General features: G+C 44.0%; 1 protein-coding gene and 1 long non-coding RNA gene across 11 annotated transcripts in view; one reads left to right on the top strand and one right to left on the bottom strand.

Annotated features, from left to right (window-relative positions):
- Positions 1–4,959: 4,959 nt before the first annotated feature.
- Positions 4,960–7,887, bottom strand: LOC309378184. The gene is made up of 2 exons (XR_014171847.1): positions 7,791–7,887; positions 4,960–5,632 (listed from the first exon to the last, which is right to left on the bottom strand). It is a non-coding gene; the product is annotated as an uncharacterized lncRNA (long non-coding RNA).
- Positions 7,702–17,729, top strand: part of PLEKHA7 (pleckstrin homology domain containing A7) — a 152,860-nt gene continuing 142,832 nt past the window's right edge. For 8 of the 10 annotated variants that reach the window (XM_081925825.1, XM_081925823.1, XM_081925826.1 and 5 more), the window contains exons 1-3: positions 7,702–7,842; positions 7,997–8,073; positions 8,409–8,466. In XM_081925825.1, the coding sequence (XP_081781951.1) occupies positions 7,754–7,842; positions 7,997–8,073; positions 8,409–8,466 (224 nt within the window). In that variant the 5' untranslated portion in view covers positions 7,702–7,753. The remainder of the gene's footprint in view (positions 7,843–7,996; positions 8,074–8,408; positions 8,467–17,729) is intronic. The other 2 variants (XM_081925818.1, XM_081925827.1) reach the window with 1 other exon arrangement.

Below are 17,729 nucleotides of genomic sequence, written 5' to 3'. Positions count from 1 at the left end.
CTGATGCTGTGAGGCCCTCCATCGTGGCTCAGTTTGTGTATATATATATATATATATATATATATATGTGTGTGTGTGTGTGTGTGTATATATGTATGTATGTAAATCAACAATATATCCTAAAGACATCACAGTCTCCACTGTCCCTCATTCCAAATAAAACAAAGCCCTGGAACCGCTGGAATTTTTCACTGCTCCGATGGTGGGGGGCTGCAATAATATCTTAAGCTTCTTATGTCTCCTTCAGATAAACTACAAAAACATCTTATGTATGTGTATTTTTTCCAAATATTTGAGGGGGAAAATAATTTTTAAAACCTTAGAATCCCTCTCCCTGCAGTAACCTACTTCCATCTACTGTACAATCCTATGCATGTTCATGTTTTCAATGAGGTGTCCACCCTAGTAAGTGTGCTTAAGATTGTAGCCTAACAGTGCAATCCTAGATATGTCTGCTCTGACTTAAGTCCCGTGGAGTTCAATGGGACTTACATCCAAGTAAATTGGTGTAGGATTGAAATTTAAGGTGATAATCCTACACATACTTAACTGGGAGTAAATCCTGTTGAACTCAATTGGACTTCTGAACAGACGTGCATCAGATTGTGTTAATCTTAGTTTATTAGCTGAAGATATGCATCTTTAGATAATTGTGTAACCATGGCATATTCCTCAGAGTGTTTAATTCTGCCCAGTATTTCAAAGCATCCAATATATATACAAATAAATGGCAAAATTTTGTTATTGGGATAGCCTCTTTATGTTCTTAAATTAGCCTTTGCTTTGTATAAATTTGATAAAAGATTTTGACTCTTTTTTCTTTTGTATATGTAGGCACAAAGGCAGTTCTTATAGTGTCTCTCTTGAAGGTGATTGTTTAGTTTATTAACCTCCATTCCCTTTTGCAAAGTTATTACAGATATATGAATAGAAGCTGTGACCAAACTATACGCCCCACGTTTATTAATATTTCCATTCAATGCACTGAATGGAAGTCGAAGGAAGCAGTCTACAATGGAGAAAAAGGAGAAATTTCTGTAATGAACATGAAATGTATTATTTACCAGTTACTTTGCATGCAATTGTTTGTTGTCTGATACTACACAAAGACTAGGTGCAGGAATGGCACCCTGCTATCAGGCTTCTTCATGTTAATCTTTGAACCTCAAGGGAAGAAGTACTAACTTTCCCGTATGTCTCACAATGTCCTTCCTCTATTCATTGACCTGCTCTTCCTACTCCATTATCATTCTCCTTTTAAAAACACTTTTAGACTAATTCTGTGCATCTCTGTTAACTATGGTCACCCACAAGGGAGAGGAGAAATAGAATTTTGTAGCTGGCCCCCTGAACAGAAACCAACACATACACTGCAAGTACAAACGTCTCATATATCTCTGTAACATCTGATTTGGAACTATTTCATATTCCCCATCATGTGCAGGTATGAGTGGCTTGTGCTTCTTGTTCTACCTGTATTGCTTATGAACAAACTGACTCAAGGCATACTGTTCACATCATGTCCCTCATAGTACTCTGAAAAACTGGACTAATTTTTATTTGCTTTTGTAACTCAATGCCAGAACTCACCATGGACGCCTCCCTTTGTTCTCTTATAATGGCAATGGCGGCCACCTGAGAGGTGTCAGAACTGAGTTCCGCTGAGTTCCAGCTGAAATAAATCCCTGCTGCAGCTCATTTGGAGATCTCTGGATGCTGTTATGTAGTAATGACAAGTGGGGTCCTATCAGGACCAGATTCTGGTTTGATGAGGCCCTATGCTACTGGAGGTTATGGGGCCCTTTATATGTCCAGCTGTCCTTTGTCAACAACAAATTATGATAATTTATGGACCTAATAGGTATCTAAATCCATTTGCACATATCAAAATATGTATTTTATCAAAGTAATTGTTGAACTGAAATACAATTAAGAAGAAGTATATTAATAGTGAAAAACAATTAAGAAGAAGTATATTAATAGTGAAATACAATTAAGAAGTATATTAATAGTGAAATACAATTAAGAAGTATATTAATAGTGAAATACAATTAAGAAAAAGTATATTTTGGCCTCCCAAGAGAGTGGGGCCCTAAGCTATAGCTTGTTTAGCTTACACATAAATCCGGCACTGGGTCCTATAGCAAAATGTTTCAGTGTTGAGTGCTTCTTTTCAGGTACTATCTAGCCACACAATTCCATCCCCTCCCTAGGGTTTCCTTCACCATGGTAGTAAGTCAGCGTTCAGGACCCATGAGCAGGCTCAGTTCTCATTAGCCTGTTTGAGTGTTTGCCATTGCCTCTTCCCACATTTTGGTTTTTCTCCCAGCCACATTGATGTCTATGGGCTGCTCTCTCTTCTAACCTTGGGGACGTTTTAAAACAGTGTGGAGTACAAAATGATCTATCCAGATGATGAGATGTTTCTTTCTATCCCTTTTTCTGTCTCTGTGTTGTTTCCTCCCTTTCCAGCCACTCCACTCCATCCCCGCCTCCTGCCCACTTTTTTGTTTTTCACTTAAGTTTCTCAAAACTCTTGGTTTTCATTGGACTCTTTTCCGCTTATGTCCTCTTATTTTTTTTTTTTAATAACTCCTGCAATCCTTGGGTTACTCTGAGTCTGCTGACTGTTCTCTCTTGTGTGCAGTGTTGGCTATACAAGCACAAGCAAGGAAATTTTTTGAATTGGTATTAAAAAGAATATTTATTTTTATATATTAAGGATATTTCCAAACCACCCTTTAACACAATGGATCCCAGGATGGAGCACATTACATGATTACAAAAAACAATCCAAAATGTGATGAAAATACATTACTGCTGAAAAGCCATCCTTATGGTTGTCTATAATTAAAAATATATAACAGAATGAGCTCTGCAAGAGAGGATAAAATTAATTTAAAAATGGTTTCTTCAGCTATGTTCGAAGCAAGAGGAAGAACAAGCAAGTGATAGGTCCTCTGGGTGGAGAAGACGGAGAAATGTTATTAGGAGACAGAGAGAAGGGGAACTGCTCAACATATACTTTGGAAGACATTCTACATTTGTAGGGCAGCCACTGAGAATACTTCATTAGGCATTTTTCTGTTCATGTTTGGAGCTGTTAATATTTATAACTAGGAAGTGTTCTATAGGACAAAAATATTGTCTTGTATTATCCCTGTGGAACAATAGGGAGACACTACAGAGGCCACTAAAGATAGCTTATACAATACAGCACTACATTCTACAATTTCACTACTTGTTGTTGTTGTTGTTTAGTCGTTTAGTCGTGTCCGACTCTTCGTGACCCCATGGACCAGAGCACGCCAGGCACTTCTGTGTTCCACTGCCTCCTGCAGTTTAGTCAAACTCATGCTGATAGCTTTGAGAACACTATCCAACCATCTCGTCCTCTGTCATCCCCTTCTCCTTGTGCCCTCCATCTTTCCCAACATCAGGGTCTTTTCCAGGGAGTCTTCTCTTCTCATGAGGTGGCCAAAGTATTGGAGCCTCAGCTTCAGCACCTGTCCTTCCAGTGAGCACTCAGGGCTGATTTCCTTAAGAATGGATACGTTTGATCTTCTTGCAGTCCATGGGACTCTCAAGAGTCTCCTCCAGCACCATAATTCAAAGGCATCAATTCTTCAGTGATCAGCCTTCTTTATGGTCCCGCTCTCACTTCCATACTACTCATTTCACTACTAACACCTCGTAATTCCTCATTCTTGTACTACATTGAACAGTTTCATTACTGCTAGTTTTCACAATGATTCCATATGATCAATGGACTACAATTTCATTTTCTGTTCTCTAGACAAATATTCTAAATATGCTGTTTACAGAGAGAAAACTGTAAATAAATTAATTGGAAAGGACTAGAGATTAAACCTTGAAGGTTATGTAACTGAATAATATATCATTACAGTCTTCTCTTTCTTAAAGTTACCACCTGAGGTCAAAAAACACTACTGATTCAAAATGTCAATACCAATATAAGAAGCTATTACCTCTGTGCGGGTGCAAACAGCATTTTAATGGACGTGTTAAGGTTCCAGAATCAATATTGGCAAGTAATTATCTGTGGCAGGATGAGTAGCATTCAGTGTGTTGTTTTTTGTTTTTGGAAGTTTGGAATTGCTTACACACCAGATCCTGAACTGTATTATAACTTTAAAAATCCATTTCTTTTGCACTTCTGAAGATATATTCCAACAACAATGACAAAAACCCTTAAGGGAGATCCACAAGAAGGCCCGATGTTTGTATCCGCATGCATAAGTAAATCCAGAGGACATACAAGCCCCTAGAACTAGGAGAACTACAGGAGTGAAAAGGGCCTCAACATGTGAGTCAGTGATAAGTAGTGGGGGAAAGTAGGGAGGGGAGCATGGGCATGGCTAGGATTTTTGTTATGGGGGCAGGCCTTTTGTTTTGGGGGGAGCAGAACCTCAGTTAGCTATGCATTTTTTTATTGATTGGGGGGGGGGCAGCTGTCCTTTCATGTCCCTCCTTGGCTACGCCCATGGAGGGAAGAGCAATGGAAGCAGAAAGTGAATGGGTCAATTGTAGGGAAGGTGAAGAAAATACTACAGGGTGTCATTGTTTTAATTAGGAGATTTAAAGGCTAAGGCCTGAGCCAGTTGCGACATTATGAATTCAGGGTATGCTCATGAAACAATATAAGGTCAAGGTTTTAGACTTGAAGTTACTCCAAAGACAACAATATAATTACTGCATATTTTAAATTTATAGTAAGGAGAAGAACAGCCATCATCTGAACTTGGTTGTATACTGCTGGTACTCTAAACTAAGAATTAATTGGAGAAGCTGAAATAATTGGAACGGTTCATTTTTGAGCACCAACACAAACTGTATAGGCAATATTGAAGTAAATGAGAGCCGGTACAAACTGAAGCAATAAAAGCTTTGCACAGGTTGGACAAGTGACTTAGGATATGTCTACAGAGAGCTTCCATATTTAAAGGACTTTCCTTAATCTTTGAAGTATTGAAATGACGGTCATGATTTTATACACACAGATGGAGGGCCTGTATTTTGCAAAAAATACACTTGGGGGTTGTGTACAGTGTTTCTCTGTTTCTACGCAGGCTGTACAGATTAACCTTCAGGAACAGCTTTGTATTTCTTTTCATTTTGTTAAAAAGGAAGAAATATTGAGGAGTTTTCTTTTGACAATAACAAACAGGAACACAATTGCTGGAAAAAGTAGAGATTTGCCCTGCTACTTTCTACAATATCACTGTTCTATTGACATAAAATAGAATTTCAGTAACTAGAAATATGCTGTGGATTGAGATGCACTATTTATTTTAGGTAGGTACACACTGCATTGTTACATGTCTACCAAAATAGTATTACCGTAGCTAAAAATGCAACAAGTCTTATATTTAGAATTTCCCCTACAGTAATTGCCAATCTCAAAACATCAAACAATTATGATCACATCTCTGATTGGTTCTTTAATGTAGTTCAGGGCTGCAGAAAATATTACAATCCCCACAGTTGACAATCTCCACTGACGTGTGATTTAGCCTGTGCAGCAATGAAAGGAACAAAGTTATCTTCACTTTGCTTGCTGATCCACTCCAACAACTCTGATTTTGTCTTCTTCCATGCCCTGCTGGTTTCTCTGTACATTGCATTTTTCAGCAGGAATAGAAGAGAAACAATTTTACAGAAAGGAAGGAGTAAGACACTGTATCCTGGGTAGACCATGTGCAGAGCTGGGTCAAATTACATAGAGCGAAGAGACATGTATCCTCTTGTATGTTTGTTAGGAGTTTATGTCTGACAGCATTCAAAGGAAAACAGAACAAGCAAAACAAAGTTTGCTACCAAACTGCCAGTATTCTGCAAGCAGGATTCAGCTGCACACCAGAAATTTAGTTTGCACAATAAAAGTGAATTGAATGCTTTACTGCAACAAATCAAGGTTTTAAACATTGACATTTTTTGTTTAGGAAAGTGATGGGGAAATGCAGCAAAAAGTGTGTGATAAATGATTGATTAATGGAAATACATAAAACTTCTGCACAAGATATCAGATTGAATGCTCATTGTTGTATAACCTCTCTGCAATAAATCAGAATAAATGCTCAATATATACCACACATTGCATAACATTCAAGTATGCTTTGTGCAAGCAAATTAGGATAAATGCTTGATAAAATGGGTTGTCTGGAGGAGCCCAAATTCTGTTTCAATTAATGAACTGTCCTTTTATTTCCACTGATGATACAAAAGAGTACAAATTGTATTAAAATGAGGATCCATTGTTTCCATACAAATCAATTTGTAGGGTAACATGAGTTGCATATTCATATTTTTGGAAGGAAATTCAACTTGAAATTTGGCCTATGGGTGATATCCAACTAAGTCATACCCACTGAAATTAATGGAGTTCAGTACTGAAGTTCATTGATTTTAATGGGTCTGCTCTCAATATAACTACCACTGAATATCACCACAGAAATTCTATTCATGTATAGGCAGCATTCTCACATGTCAAACTTTATTTATCATTGATTGGTTAAAAACATGGATTGTAGAAAAAGCAAGTGTCTTTGAAATTTCTTCACGTGTTAAATTGCTATTACAATAGCCTGTTGTATTAATTACTAGATAAACTGGGCCCCAAATTTATCCTCATGATAGTTGCATATGGTGGTAGTTCTGGTGTGGTGGACAAAGAGCTGTGAAAAGAAGCTAGTTTTGGTGGCAGCACCATTAACAAAGTACAGTTCCCAGGATTCTTTGGGGGAAAGTGATGTAAGATTGCTTTTAAAGTATGGTGTGGATGATCTATTGAGGGCAGCTTAATTTCTGACATGTGTCAAGGGTGGCAAAGTATCCCACAAAGCCTAACAGTGCAGACACTGAAAAGTATCCTATGTGTTCTTGCCTATGCAGTTAAAACACTTAGCTGAGCCACCAGAGTTAGATACAGTAGGAGGGTTTCATTTAGAGACGTGTGTGTGACTTTTATTATATTTACACTTTAATTAAAAAATAATTCAGGAAAAGTTTGTGTTCAGGAAGGGGAAAAGATCCAGGTCTTGAGTCAGGAAAAAAGTTCACAAATTGGCGGGAAAAGAAGTAGCTTTGCTCATGTGCTGTGAAAAAGGCGACGTTATTTCAACAGTTGGAGCATTCAGACGCCTTCACAACCAGGAGTTAATATCTGTATCTCTGGAGCTCTGATTGTCTGAAATTGGAAATGCGACTGGGAAGCTCAGGTAGCATATTCTTCGTTTCTATTTATTCACCTACAGCCCTAAGCGTTGCTCTTTAAGGGTGGCACCTATTAAGTCCTAAACAGGGAACAGCGGACTTTAGCTGGGCACACACAACCTGTTGCCCGGACTGCTATTATGGGATACAAAACCACAGGCTTGTTCGAAATAGAGAGTTCCCTCTCTCCCTCTTCACCCGTTTCCAAACACGGGGCAACGAGCCGTCTGCCCAATCTGCCTGCTGGGCTTAACTGAAAGGGTGGGGGACACACACACACACACAGAGCGCTCTTCCCCACCCAGACAGGGGAGGCGAGCCACCTTGTGTTGCGTTGCGCCGCGTTGCGCGCCTGCCCGCGCGCCTCCCGCTCTCCGCTGCCGGCCGGTGGCGCTGCTGAGCAGAGCCGGGCACTTGCGGCGGGCGCCTGCCTGCCTGCCTGGCCTCGCCTTGCCCTCCCGCTCCCTTGCACCCCCTCCGCCCCCCTCCGGCAGGCGGGCGGGCTGTGCGCGCGGCGAACATGGCGGCGGCCGAGGCGGTGGGGCGGGACACTCTACCTGAGCACTGGTCCTATGGCGTCTGTGGAGACGGCCGCGTCTTCTTCATCGAGTAAGGCGCCGGGGAAAGGAGGTGGCGGTGCGTGGGTGGGGGCGGGGGCCGGTAGCGCTGCCGCTTATTCCGCTCCTTTCTTTCCTCTCCCCCCCCCCCTTCACGACGGGCTCTAGTACTAACAGGTGCATGTTTGCCGCTTCTCCCTCCTTAGCGACCTGACCCGCTCAACTACTTGGCTGCATCCTCGCACCGGGGAGCCCGTCAACTCAGGCCACATGATCCGCTCAGGTGGGTGCCCTAAACTCCCCCTCGCCCTCCCCAACTACACTTTCCCGCTAGGGCACTTGTGGTGTGGTGGGGGCGGGAAAGAAGCGGGGCGGGAAAGGGAGGCTGAATGGGACTTTTCTGCTCCCCCCCTTCGCCCCGCGCTCGTGTTTGCCTTTCTCTCTCTCTCTCTCTCACGGGGGGTGGCGGAGGGGGGGGGGAAGGATAACGACCTTTGTGTGACTGGGATTTACGCTCGCCTATCTCCAGGGCACTGAGATCTCGCTTCCCTCGTCTTTCTCTCACTGCCACTTTCTCTCTCTCTCTCTCCCCCCTCCTGCTTTTGTTCTTTTTTTTAGATCTTCCCCGTGGATGGGAGGAGGGATTCTCGGAAGAAGGAGCCAGTTACTTCATTGAGTGAGTATTTCCCACTCTCGAGATATACTCGCTTACTTAACCCGGGGTGTGTGTGTGTGAGAGAGAGAGAAAGAATTAATCTTCCGTATCAGAAAATGGGATATATTCTTGTCCCCCCCCCCCCACTTTGCTTTCCCCCTCCCCCTGGAATTAACATCACCTTATTTTGGGTCCCGTATAAATGAAGTAAAGGAGACGTTTGTCTCGTGTGTGTGTGTGAGAGAGCATGAATTCTGATACTCTCTGCTGTGTTGTTGTTTTTTTAATCACTGGTTATAATAGTGCTTTATATTGCCGTACTTTGGTGTTCTCTTGACACTTCCGTTGTCTGGCAAGAGCAACAGGCTTTTACCTTTGTAGCTTGTTTATATTGCTTCTGGATTTCGTGCCGTAGTGAACGGTTGACTGAATGTCAGCCAAACTTGGCTGAATGTGTTACTAACACACTGGCTGGAACCTGTTGCCTGCTGCTGAATTGAAGTGTAGCAAGGAGGTTGTTTATAAGGCAGGCTAGCAGTGTTCAGTGTGTGAAAGATTGTCACGTTTTTCTGCAAAAAAGAAGTTTAGATCAAATTAATGGTCACAGATCTGTTGAAGCATGGAATGGGTCATCTTATATATCACATGTTACATATTGAAAATACAAACAGCACTGCAAAAAATAGAGAGAACATCATTTATAAAACACTGGTGGTGAATTAAAAATGATTTAATTTGAACAGTAGTCTGTTTTGGATTATAGTCTTCTTTAATGTTCTTAATTTTTCTGTTGCAAAAGGGGAGGCTGTTGCCTTAACATGGGGCAACATTTTGCAAGATAGATTTTTCTTATTTGTGCCTTTTGATTATTCCATTGCTACTGCTGTATTTGAATAAAAGAGGAATGTTGCTATAGATCAGTAATAAGTAATGCCTAATCTGATACTTGGGGACGCAGGTGGCGCTGTGGGTTAAAGCCTCAGCGCCTAGGACTTGCCGATCGAAAGGTCGGCGGTTCGAATCCCTGTGGCGGGGTGCGCTCCCGCTGCTCGGTCCCAGCGCCTGCCAACCTAGCAGTTCGAAAGCACCTCCGGGTGCAAGTAGATAAATAGGGACCGCTTACCAGCGGGAAGGTAAACGGCGTTTCCGTGTGCGGCTCTGGCTCGCCAGAGCAGCGATGTCACGCTGGCCACGTGACCCGGAAGTGTCTTCGGACAGCGCTGGCCCCTGGCCTCTTGAGTGAGATGGGCGCACAACCCCAGAGTCTGTCAAGACTGGCCCGTACGGGCAGGGGTACCTTTACCTTTACCTTTAATCTGATACTATACAGGATTGGATCTGTGGAATTCTTTTGGTTCATAACCTTTGATGAACACTGACATCTGATATTTTAGGATCCACCCTGTTCTTGTGATTGTAATGTGTTTTAAACAGGTTTTACTGTTGTATCTCAAATTATTGTGACCCATTTTGGAATAAAGGATGAGTAATAAATAAAAGTAATAAATTTATATATATTGCAAGAGAGTAGAAAGATAGATTTTTGCATGACTAAAATACTAGAAAAGTTGTCTAACAATATTACTTGTAGGAAATAATTCTTGCCTGAGCACTTAGTTTATTGTGGTTGGAATGTCACCACAAGAAAACTGCATTCACTTTGAACAGTATAGGTGGTGCAGAATTACAATGGCTTTGTGCACCTGTTCAGTATGTACTACTTAAAAGACGTGATCATATTCCCAGGAGCTGTAAAAGAAGATAGTCTGGGGACATTTTAAGAATACATTGATGCCCAAAACAATGGAAGCTGTTTTAGAATGCAGTGTAAGTGGAATTTTGGGGGTGTTGAAGGAATATGGGGTGTTGAAGGAATACCAAGAATATGGACAATTTTTAAAAACTGGCTGCCATTTCCCCACCTCCTTAGCATATTCCATTCAGATATTACATACATATGGTCTGTTGGTGTGCAGGAAGGAACATGGTAAATTGAAGAGTTTGATCTGGATGGACTAAAGGGAGGATGGGTGGTATTGGTAAATAATACGAGTTACCACCAAATGTAAAGGCTTTACATGATATATACTTCTATTTTTTTCAGATTGCACTTAGATTGAACAATTTCTAAGTTTTTTTTATTAAAAAAAACCTGCCAGACAAAGTAAACATGGCAGAACATTTTTAATGGACTATGTGTCACATGGAGAACCAATTACAGAAATAAGGAAAATACATCAAATAATTTTAAATCTAGCTTTATTTCTGGAAGGTCAGCTGTGGTAAAGAGTTACTTTTACAAACTTCAGCTGGTTTGCTAGTTATACCCTTTCCAGGGGAATAAAGAGTTTGAAAGAATACATACTAATTTCTTGTTTAGACTACTGCTGTTGTTGTTTAGTCGTGTCCGACTCTTCGTGACCCCATGGACCAGAGAACGCCAGGCACCTCTGTCCTCCACTGCCTCCCGCAGTTTGGTCAAACTCATGCTGGTAACCTTGAAAACACTATCCAACCATCTCATCCTCTGCCGTCCCCTTCTCCTTGTGCCCTCCATCTTTCCCAACATCAGGGTCTTCTCCAGGGAGTCTTCTCTTCTCATGAGGTGGCCAAAGTACTGGAGCCTCAGCTTCACAATCTGTCCTTCCAGTGAGCACTCAGGGTTGATTTCCTTCAGTATGGAGAGGTTTGATCTTCTTGCAGTCCATGGGACTCTCAAGAGTCTCCTCCAGCACCATAGTTCAAAAGCATCAATTCTTCGGCGATCAGCCTTCTTTATGGTCCAGCTCTCACTTCCATACATCACTACTGGGAAAACCATAGCTTTAACTATACGAACCTTTGTTGGCAAGGTGATGTCTCTACTTCTCAAGATGCTGTCTAGGCCTGTCATTGCCCTTCTCCCAAGAAGCAGGCGTCTTTTAATTTTGTGGCTGCTGTCACCATCTGCAGTGATCATTGAGCCCAAGAAAGTAAAATCTCTCACTACCTCCATTTCTTCCCCTTCTATTTGCCAGGAGGTGATGGGACCAGTGGCCATGATCTTCGTTTTTTTGATGTTGAGCTTCAGACCATATTTTGCGCTCTCCACTTTCACACTCATTAAAAGATTCTTTAATTCCTCCTCACTTTCTGCCATCAAGGTTGTGTCATCTGCATATCTGAGGTTGTTGATATTTCTTCCGGCAATCTTAATTCCGGCTAGGGATTCATCCAGCCCAGCCTTTCGCATGATGAATTCTGCATATAAGTTAAATAAGCAGGGAGACAAAATACAGCCTTGTCGTACTCCTTTCCCAATTTTGAACCAATCAGTTGTTCCATATCCAGTTCTAACTGTAGCTTCTTGTCCCACATAGAGATTTCTCAGGAGACCGATGAGGTGATCTGGCACTCCCATTTCTTTAAGAACTTGCCATAGTTTGCCTTGGTCGACACAGTCAAAGGCTTTTGCATAGTCAATGAACTACTGCAGTGAGACTACTGCAGTGTGATCTATATGGGGCAGTCTTTGAAATGTGACTGCCCAACTGAGTAATCGGGAAAGCGATTGCCCAGTTATGAATCAATAATACAAAATTTAGATAACACGTTGCATCTGAAGTAAGTGACAGTGACTATCAGTTTCCCAATGAAAATCCTTGTCATTACATATTTTACATGGCTGTTTATTTGTATATATTTCACAATTTTATATATGGATGTTTTATGATCGCCTATACTTGTAATGCCTAATATGCCTAATAAAGGTTTGGCGAAGTAGACTGTCATTTTCAAGATGCAATTCAAAGACCTGGTTTGCATGTCACATTAAGCCACAGGGATGATGGGAGTTGTAGTTCAGCAAGAATCGGCATGGTTTGTACAAAGGTATATCCTGTCTTACCAACTTTTTAGAACAGGGGTGGGGAAGCTTCTTCAGCTCAATGACTGCATTTCCTCCTGGGCAAAATACCAAAGTCTACATACTGGTGGTGGGCAGAGCCAGAGGCAAAAGTGTGCAGAGCAGCAAATGTAAATGTAACCTTTGTACAGTAGTTTAGTTTCTACACACACTTGCACACCACCCCTCTGTATCCAGAGAAGCAAGAGGCATTATCATAGTTCAGAAACACGTTCCAAAAGGCAAAGCATCCAGAGTGTGAAACAGGGATAGTGAGGAGTTTGGCCTAGGGAGAGAGGGTATGTTTCTGTGGGAGAGTTCTGGGGGTCAGGTGGTGTCCTGGAGGGCTGTATTCATCTCCTGGGTCTGAGGTTCCTCACATATGTTTTAGAGTTTGCTGAGAAACGTCAAGAAATATGTGGATAGGGATGATATGGTAGACACTGTATACTTAGAATCATAGCACTGTAGAGTTGGAAGGGACCCTGAGGATCATCTAGTCCTGCAATGCAGGAATCCCAACTAAAGCATCCATAACTGAAGGCCATCCAGCCTCTGCTTCAAAACCTTCAGTGAAGTAGAGAGTCTGTTCCACTGTTGAATAGCTCTTACCATCAGAAAGTTCTTTCTGAAGTTTAGTCAGACAGACTTAATCAAAAGGTTTTTGAAAATTATAGATTCAGTATTTAAATATATGTAATAAATTCAGCATTCCAGTGTTCACTGATTTTTAAATTTTTTTTTTGTCCTGGCAAAGATCAGTACAGTGACAAGGTAGGGATTATTGGAAAGTGATGAATAATGACTGGAGGCCATGAGCCTGGAACACGTAGTCATGCAAGACATTGAAGCACTGCTCTCTGAATACTGGAACTTGTATAGATGCTCTCGCAACATTTTCAAACATCTTTCAACAACTGTAACAGTTAGAGCTCTATTTTTAATAACTGTGCTTTCTAGGATTCTGTGTAATTTATTAAATTTGCAAAATTCCCTGTGTATTGAAAACTTTCAGCTGAAAAAAACCAAAAAAACCCTCAAGGAGAAAGCATTGTTTGAGTTCTCTGTGATGGCACACCTCTCTTTTATTACACACTGCAGCAGGAGTGGGTAACCTGTGGACCTTCAGATGCTGCTGAATCCCAACTTGCATTTCCTCTGACAATTGGCCATGCTGCCTACAGAGCTGATGAGAGTTGGAGTTCAACTACACCTGGAGGGCTGCAGGTTTCCCATCTCTGCTCTGCTGAATAGCTGAATGCAAGCTATTTATGAATGGCTCCTCTTTTTTAATAATAATAATAATAATAATTTATTATTTGTACCCCGCCCATCTGGCTGGGTTTCCCCAGCCACTCTGGGCGGCTTCCAACAGAAATGAAAAATACACTAAAATGTCACATATTAAAAACTTCCCTGAACAGGGCTGCCTTCAGATGTCTTCTGAATGTCAGGTAGTTGTCCATCGCCTTGACATCCGGTGGGAGGGCATTCCACAGGGCGGGTGCCACCACCGAGAAGGCCCTCTGCCTGGTTCCCTGCAACTTGGCCTCTCGCAGGGAGGGAACCGCCAGAAGGCCCTCGGAGCTGGACCTCAGTGTCCGGGCAGAACGATGGGGGAGGAGACGCTCCTTCAGATATACTGGACCGAGGCCATTTAGGGCTTTAAAGGTCAGCACCAACACTTTGAATTGTGCTCGGAAACGTACTGGGAGCCAATGTAGGTCTTTCAAGACCGGTGTTATATGGTCTCGGCGGCCACTCCCAGTCACCAGTCTAGCTGCCGCATTCTGGATTAGTTGTAGTTTCCGGGTCACCTTCAAAGGTAGCCCCACGTAGAGCGCATTGCAGTAGTCCAAGCGGGAGATAACCAGAGCATGTACCACTCTGGCAAGACAGTCCGCAGGCAGATAGGGTCTCAGCCTACGTACCAGATGGAGCTGGTAAACAGCTGCCCTGGATACAGATTTGACCTGTGCCTCCATGGACAGCTGTGAGTCCAAAATGACTCCCAGGCTGCGCACCTGGTCCTTCAGGGGCACAGTTACCCCATTCAGGACCAGGGAATCCTCCACACCTGCCCGCCTCCTGTCCCCCCAAAACAGTACTTCTGTCTTGTCAGGATTCAACCTCAATCTGTTAGCCGCCATCCATCCTCCAACCGCTTCCAGACACTCACACAGGACCTTTACCGCCTTCACTGGTTCTGATTTAAAAGAGAGGTAGAGCTGGGTATCATCTGCATACTGATGAACACCCAGCCCAAACCTCCTGATGATCCCTCCCAGCGGCTGCATGTAGATGTTGAAAAGCATGGGGGAGAGGACAGAACCCTGAGGCACCCCACAAGTGAGCGGCCAGGGGTCTGAACACTCATCCCCCACCACCACTTTCTGAACACGGCCCAGGAGGAAGGAGCGGAACCACTGTATGACAGTGCCCCCAGCTCCCAGCCCCCCAAGACGGTCCAGAAGGATGTCATGGTCGATGGTATCAAACGCCGCTGAGAGATCCAGCAGAACTAGGAAACAGCTCTCACCTTTGTCCCTAGCCCGCCGGAGATCATCAACCAGTGCGACCAAGGCAGTTTCAGTCCCATGATGAGGCCTGAATCCCGACTGGAAGGGATCCAAATGGTCCGCTTCTTCCAGGCGTGCCTGAAGTTGTTCAGCAACCACTCGCTCAATCACCTTGCCCAAGAATGGAAGGTTTGAGACTGGGCGATAATTGGCCATCGTGGCCGCATCTAAAGATGGTTTTTTAAGAAGCGGTTTGATAACCGCCTCTTTCAGCGGGTCTGGGAAGGCTCCCTCACGGAGGGAAGCATTCACCACCCCACGAAGCCCATCGCCCAGTCCTTCCCGGCTAGCTTTTATAAGCCAGGATGGGCAAGGATCCAGGAGACAGGTGGTTGGCTTCACTCGTCCAAGCAGCCTGTCCACATCCTCGGAGGTAACAGATTGAAATTGATCCCACACAACTTGACCAGACAGGACTCTAGCACTCTCCCGCCCCGGCCCTGCTCCCACGGTGGAGTCTACTTCTTCCCGAATCTGAGCGATTTTATCTGCAAAAAAATTTGCAAAATCATTGCAGGAGAACATGTGGCCCGTACTGGGCCCCGATGTTACAGGTGGTTCCGCTAGATTGTGAACCACCTGAAAGAGTCTCCTGCTGCTGTTTTCTGCAGATGCAATCGAGGCGGTGAAGAAAGTCTTCTTCGCCGTCGCTATCGCCACTTGGTAGGCTCGACGTTGAGCTCTAACCCGTGTCCGGTCAGATTCAGAATGAGTTATCCGCCACCGGCGCTCTAGCCGTCTCAACGATTGTTTCATTGCCCTCAGATCTGTGGAAAACCACGGGGCTCTCCGGGCTTCATGCAATCGGAGAGGGCGCTTCGGAGCCAAACAGTCAATAGCCCTGGTTAACTCCACATTCCAGCGGGCCACCAGGGAATCGGCTGAAAGGCCATCAACATGGGATAAAGCATCCCCTACCACTCTCTGGAAACCATTTGGATCCATTAAGTGGCGGGGGCGGACCATCCGAATCGGTCCCACCTCCCTGCAGAGGGGATGGGTCGCAGAGAAGTCTAGTTGCACCAGGAAGTGGTCTGACCATGGCACTTCTTTCGTTTCACTTTTACTTAGTGTCAGATCACCAACATCCGTAGAGGTAAACACCAGGTCCAAGGCATGTCCGCGGCTATGGGTTGGGCCAGACTTATTCAGGGACAGCCCCATGGAGGCCATGCTTTCCACGAAGTCCCGAGCGGCCCCTTGTAAGGTCGTGTCGGCATGGATGTTAAAATCCCCTAGGACGACCAAGCTAGGTGTCTCCAGGAGAACATCCGCCACGACCTGAAGCAGCTCGGGCAGGGAATCCTTGGTGCAGCGGGGAGGTCGGTACACCAAAAGGAATCCTGTACTGCCCCTATTGCCCAACTTCCAGAACATGCACTCAGAAAACGGGGTCTTCCCAATAGGACGCCTGGTGCAAACTAATGACTTCCTAAAAATCACTGCAACCCCCCCTCCCCGCCCACATGACCTGGGTTGCTGTGCGTAAGAGAAACCTGGTGGACAAGCAGCGGCAAGGACAGGCCCATCTGCTTCATCCAACCAAGTCTCTGTTACACATGCCAGGTCAAGTCCTCCATCCATGATCAAGTCATGGATGGCAGTGGTCTTATGAATCATTGACCTGGCATTGCACAGCAACACTTTCAGGTCATGTGGGTATCCCTTGCTGATTCTAGTATTCATCCGGTCAGGACCAGACCCAGAGGCAGGGATAGTCCTCAGACAACGACTAAACCTGCCTCCTCTGTAATGACATGGTCTGGTCTTAGCGTAACTCCTCCTCCTACCCGTGATCACTGAGATCGGTTGTCCCAGTGCATTCCCCCCTGTGAAACATATCCCAGCCATTTTGTGGGCTGGGGCCCATTCCCCGGCAGCCCTGACCCCTCCGCTTAAGAGCAAAATAACCCCTTTAAAAAACAAAACAAAAAAACCACACAAATACAACAATACAAACAAAAAACAATAAAAATTACAAAAATTACAGAAACATAAAATCAAACAAATTCCCAGGCCCAATAAACATCCACCGCACCCCCCCACATACAAAAAATTCAAAATAAAAATTTTAAAACATTTTAAAAGCACTCTGCAGCCCTCCAGCAGTGACAGCAACTGTTCTAGTGAGGCCCGTCAGGCCCTGCCCCAGGCCAGATGGTGAGTGGCAGGAAGGAGCAGGACCCCATACACTCACATACAGGAGAGTCCTCCCGGGCAGCAGAGTCCAGCAGTCCTTTATGAGGCTTCAGGCCCCGCCCCAGGCCAGATGGTGAGTGGCAGGAAGGAGCAGGGCCCTCAGACACTCACATACAGGAGAGTCCTCCCGGGCAGCAGAGTCCAGCAGTCCTTTATGAGGCTTCAGGCCCCGCCCCAGGCCAGATGGTGAGTGGCAGGAAGGAGCAGGGCCCTCAGACACATACAGGAGAGTCCTCCCGGGCAGCAGAGTCCAGCAGTCCTTTATGAGGCTTCAGGCCCCGCCCCAGGCCAGATGGTGAGTGGCAGGAAGGAGCAGGGCCCTCAGACACTCACATACAGGAGAGTCCTCCCGGGCATCTTTCTTACCGTATAACCTATTCAGTTTTCTAATCTTATTGCTATATTCCAGATTTTACATTTGAAGTCTAAAAAGCTTGTCATTTAAAAATTAAGATTTATTAATAATAATAATAATAATAATAATAATAATAATAATTATTTATTATTTGTATCCCGCCCATCTGGCTGGGTTTCCCCAGCCACTCTGGGCGGCTTCCAACAAAGATGAAAAATACACTAAAATGTCACATATTAAAAACTTCCCTGAACAGGGCTGCCTTCAG

This window comes from Podarcis melisellensis, assembly GCF_964234715.1.
Source record: "Podarcis melisellensis genome assembly, chromosome: 1".
Taxonomy (NCBI): domain Eukaryota; kingdom Metazoa; phylum Chordata; class Lepidosauria; order Squamata; family Lacertidae; genus Podarcis; species Podarcis melisellensis.
The sequence above is the reverse complement of the archived record's forward strand: the minus strand, read 5'-3'. Positions and strand labels throughout refer to the sequence as shown.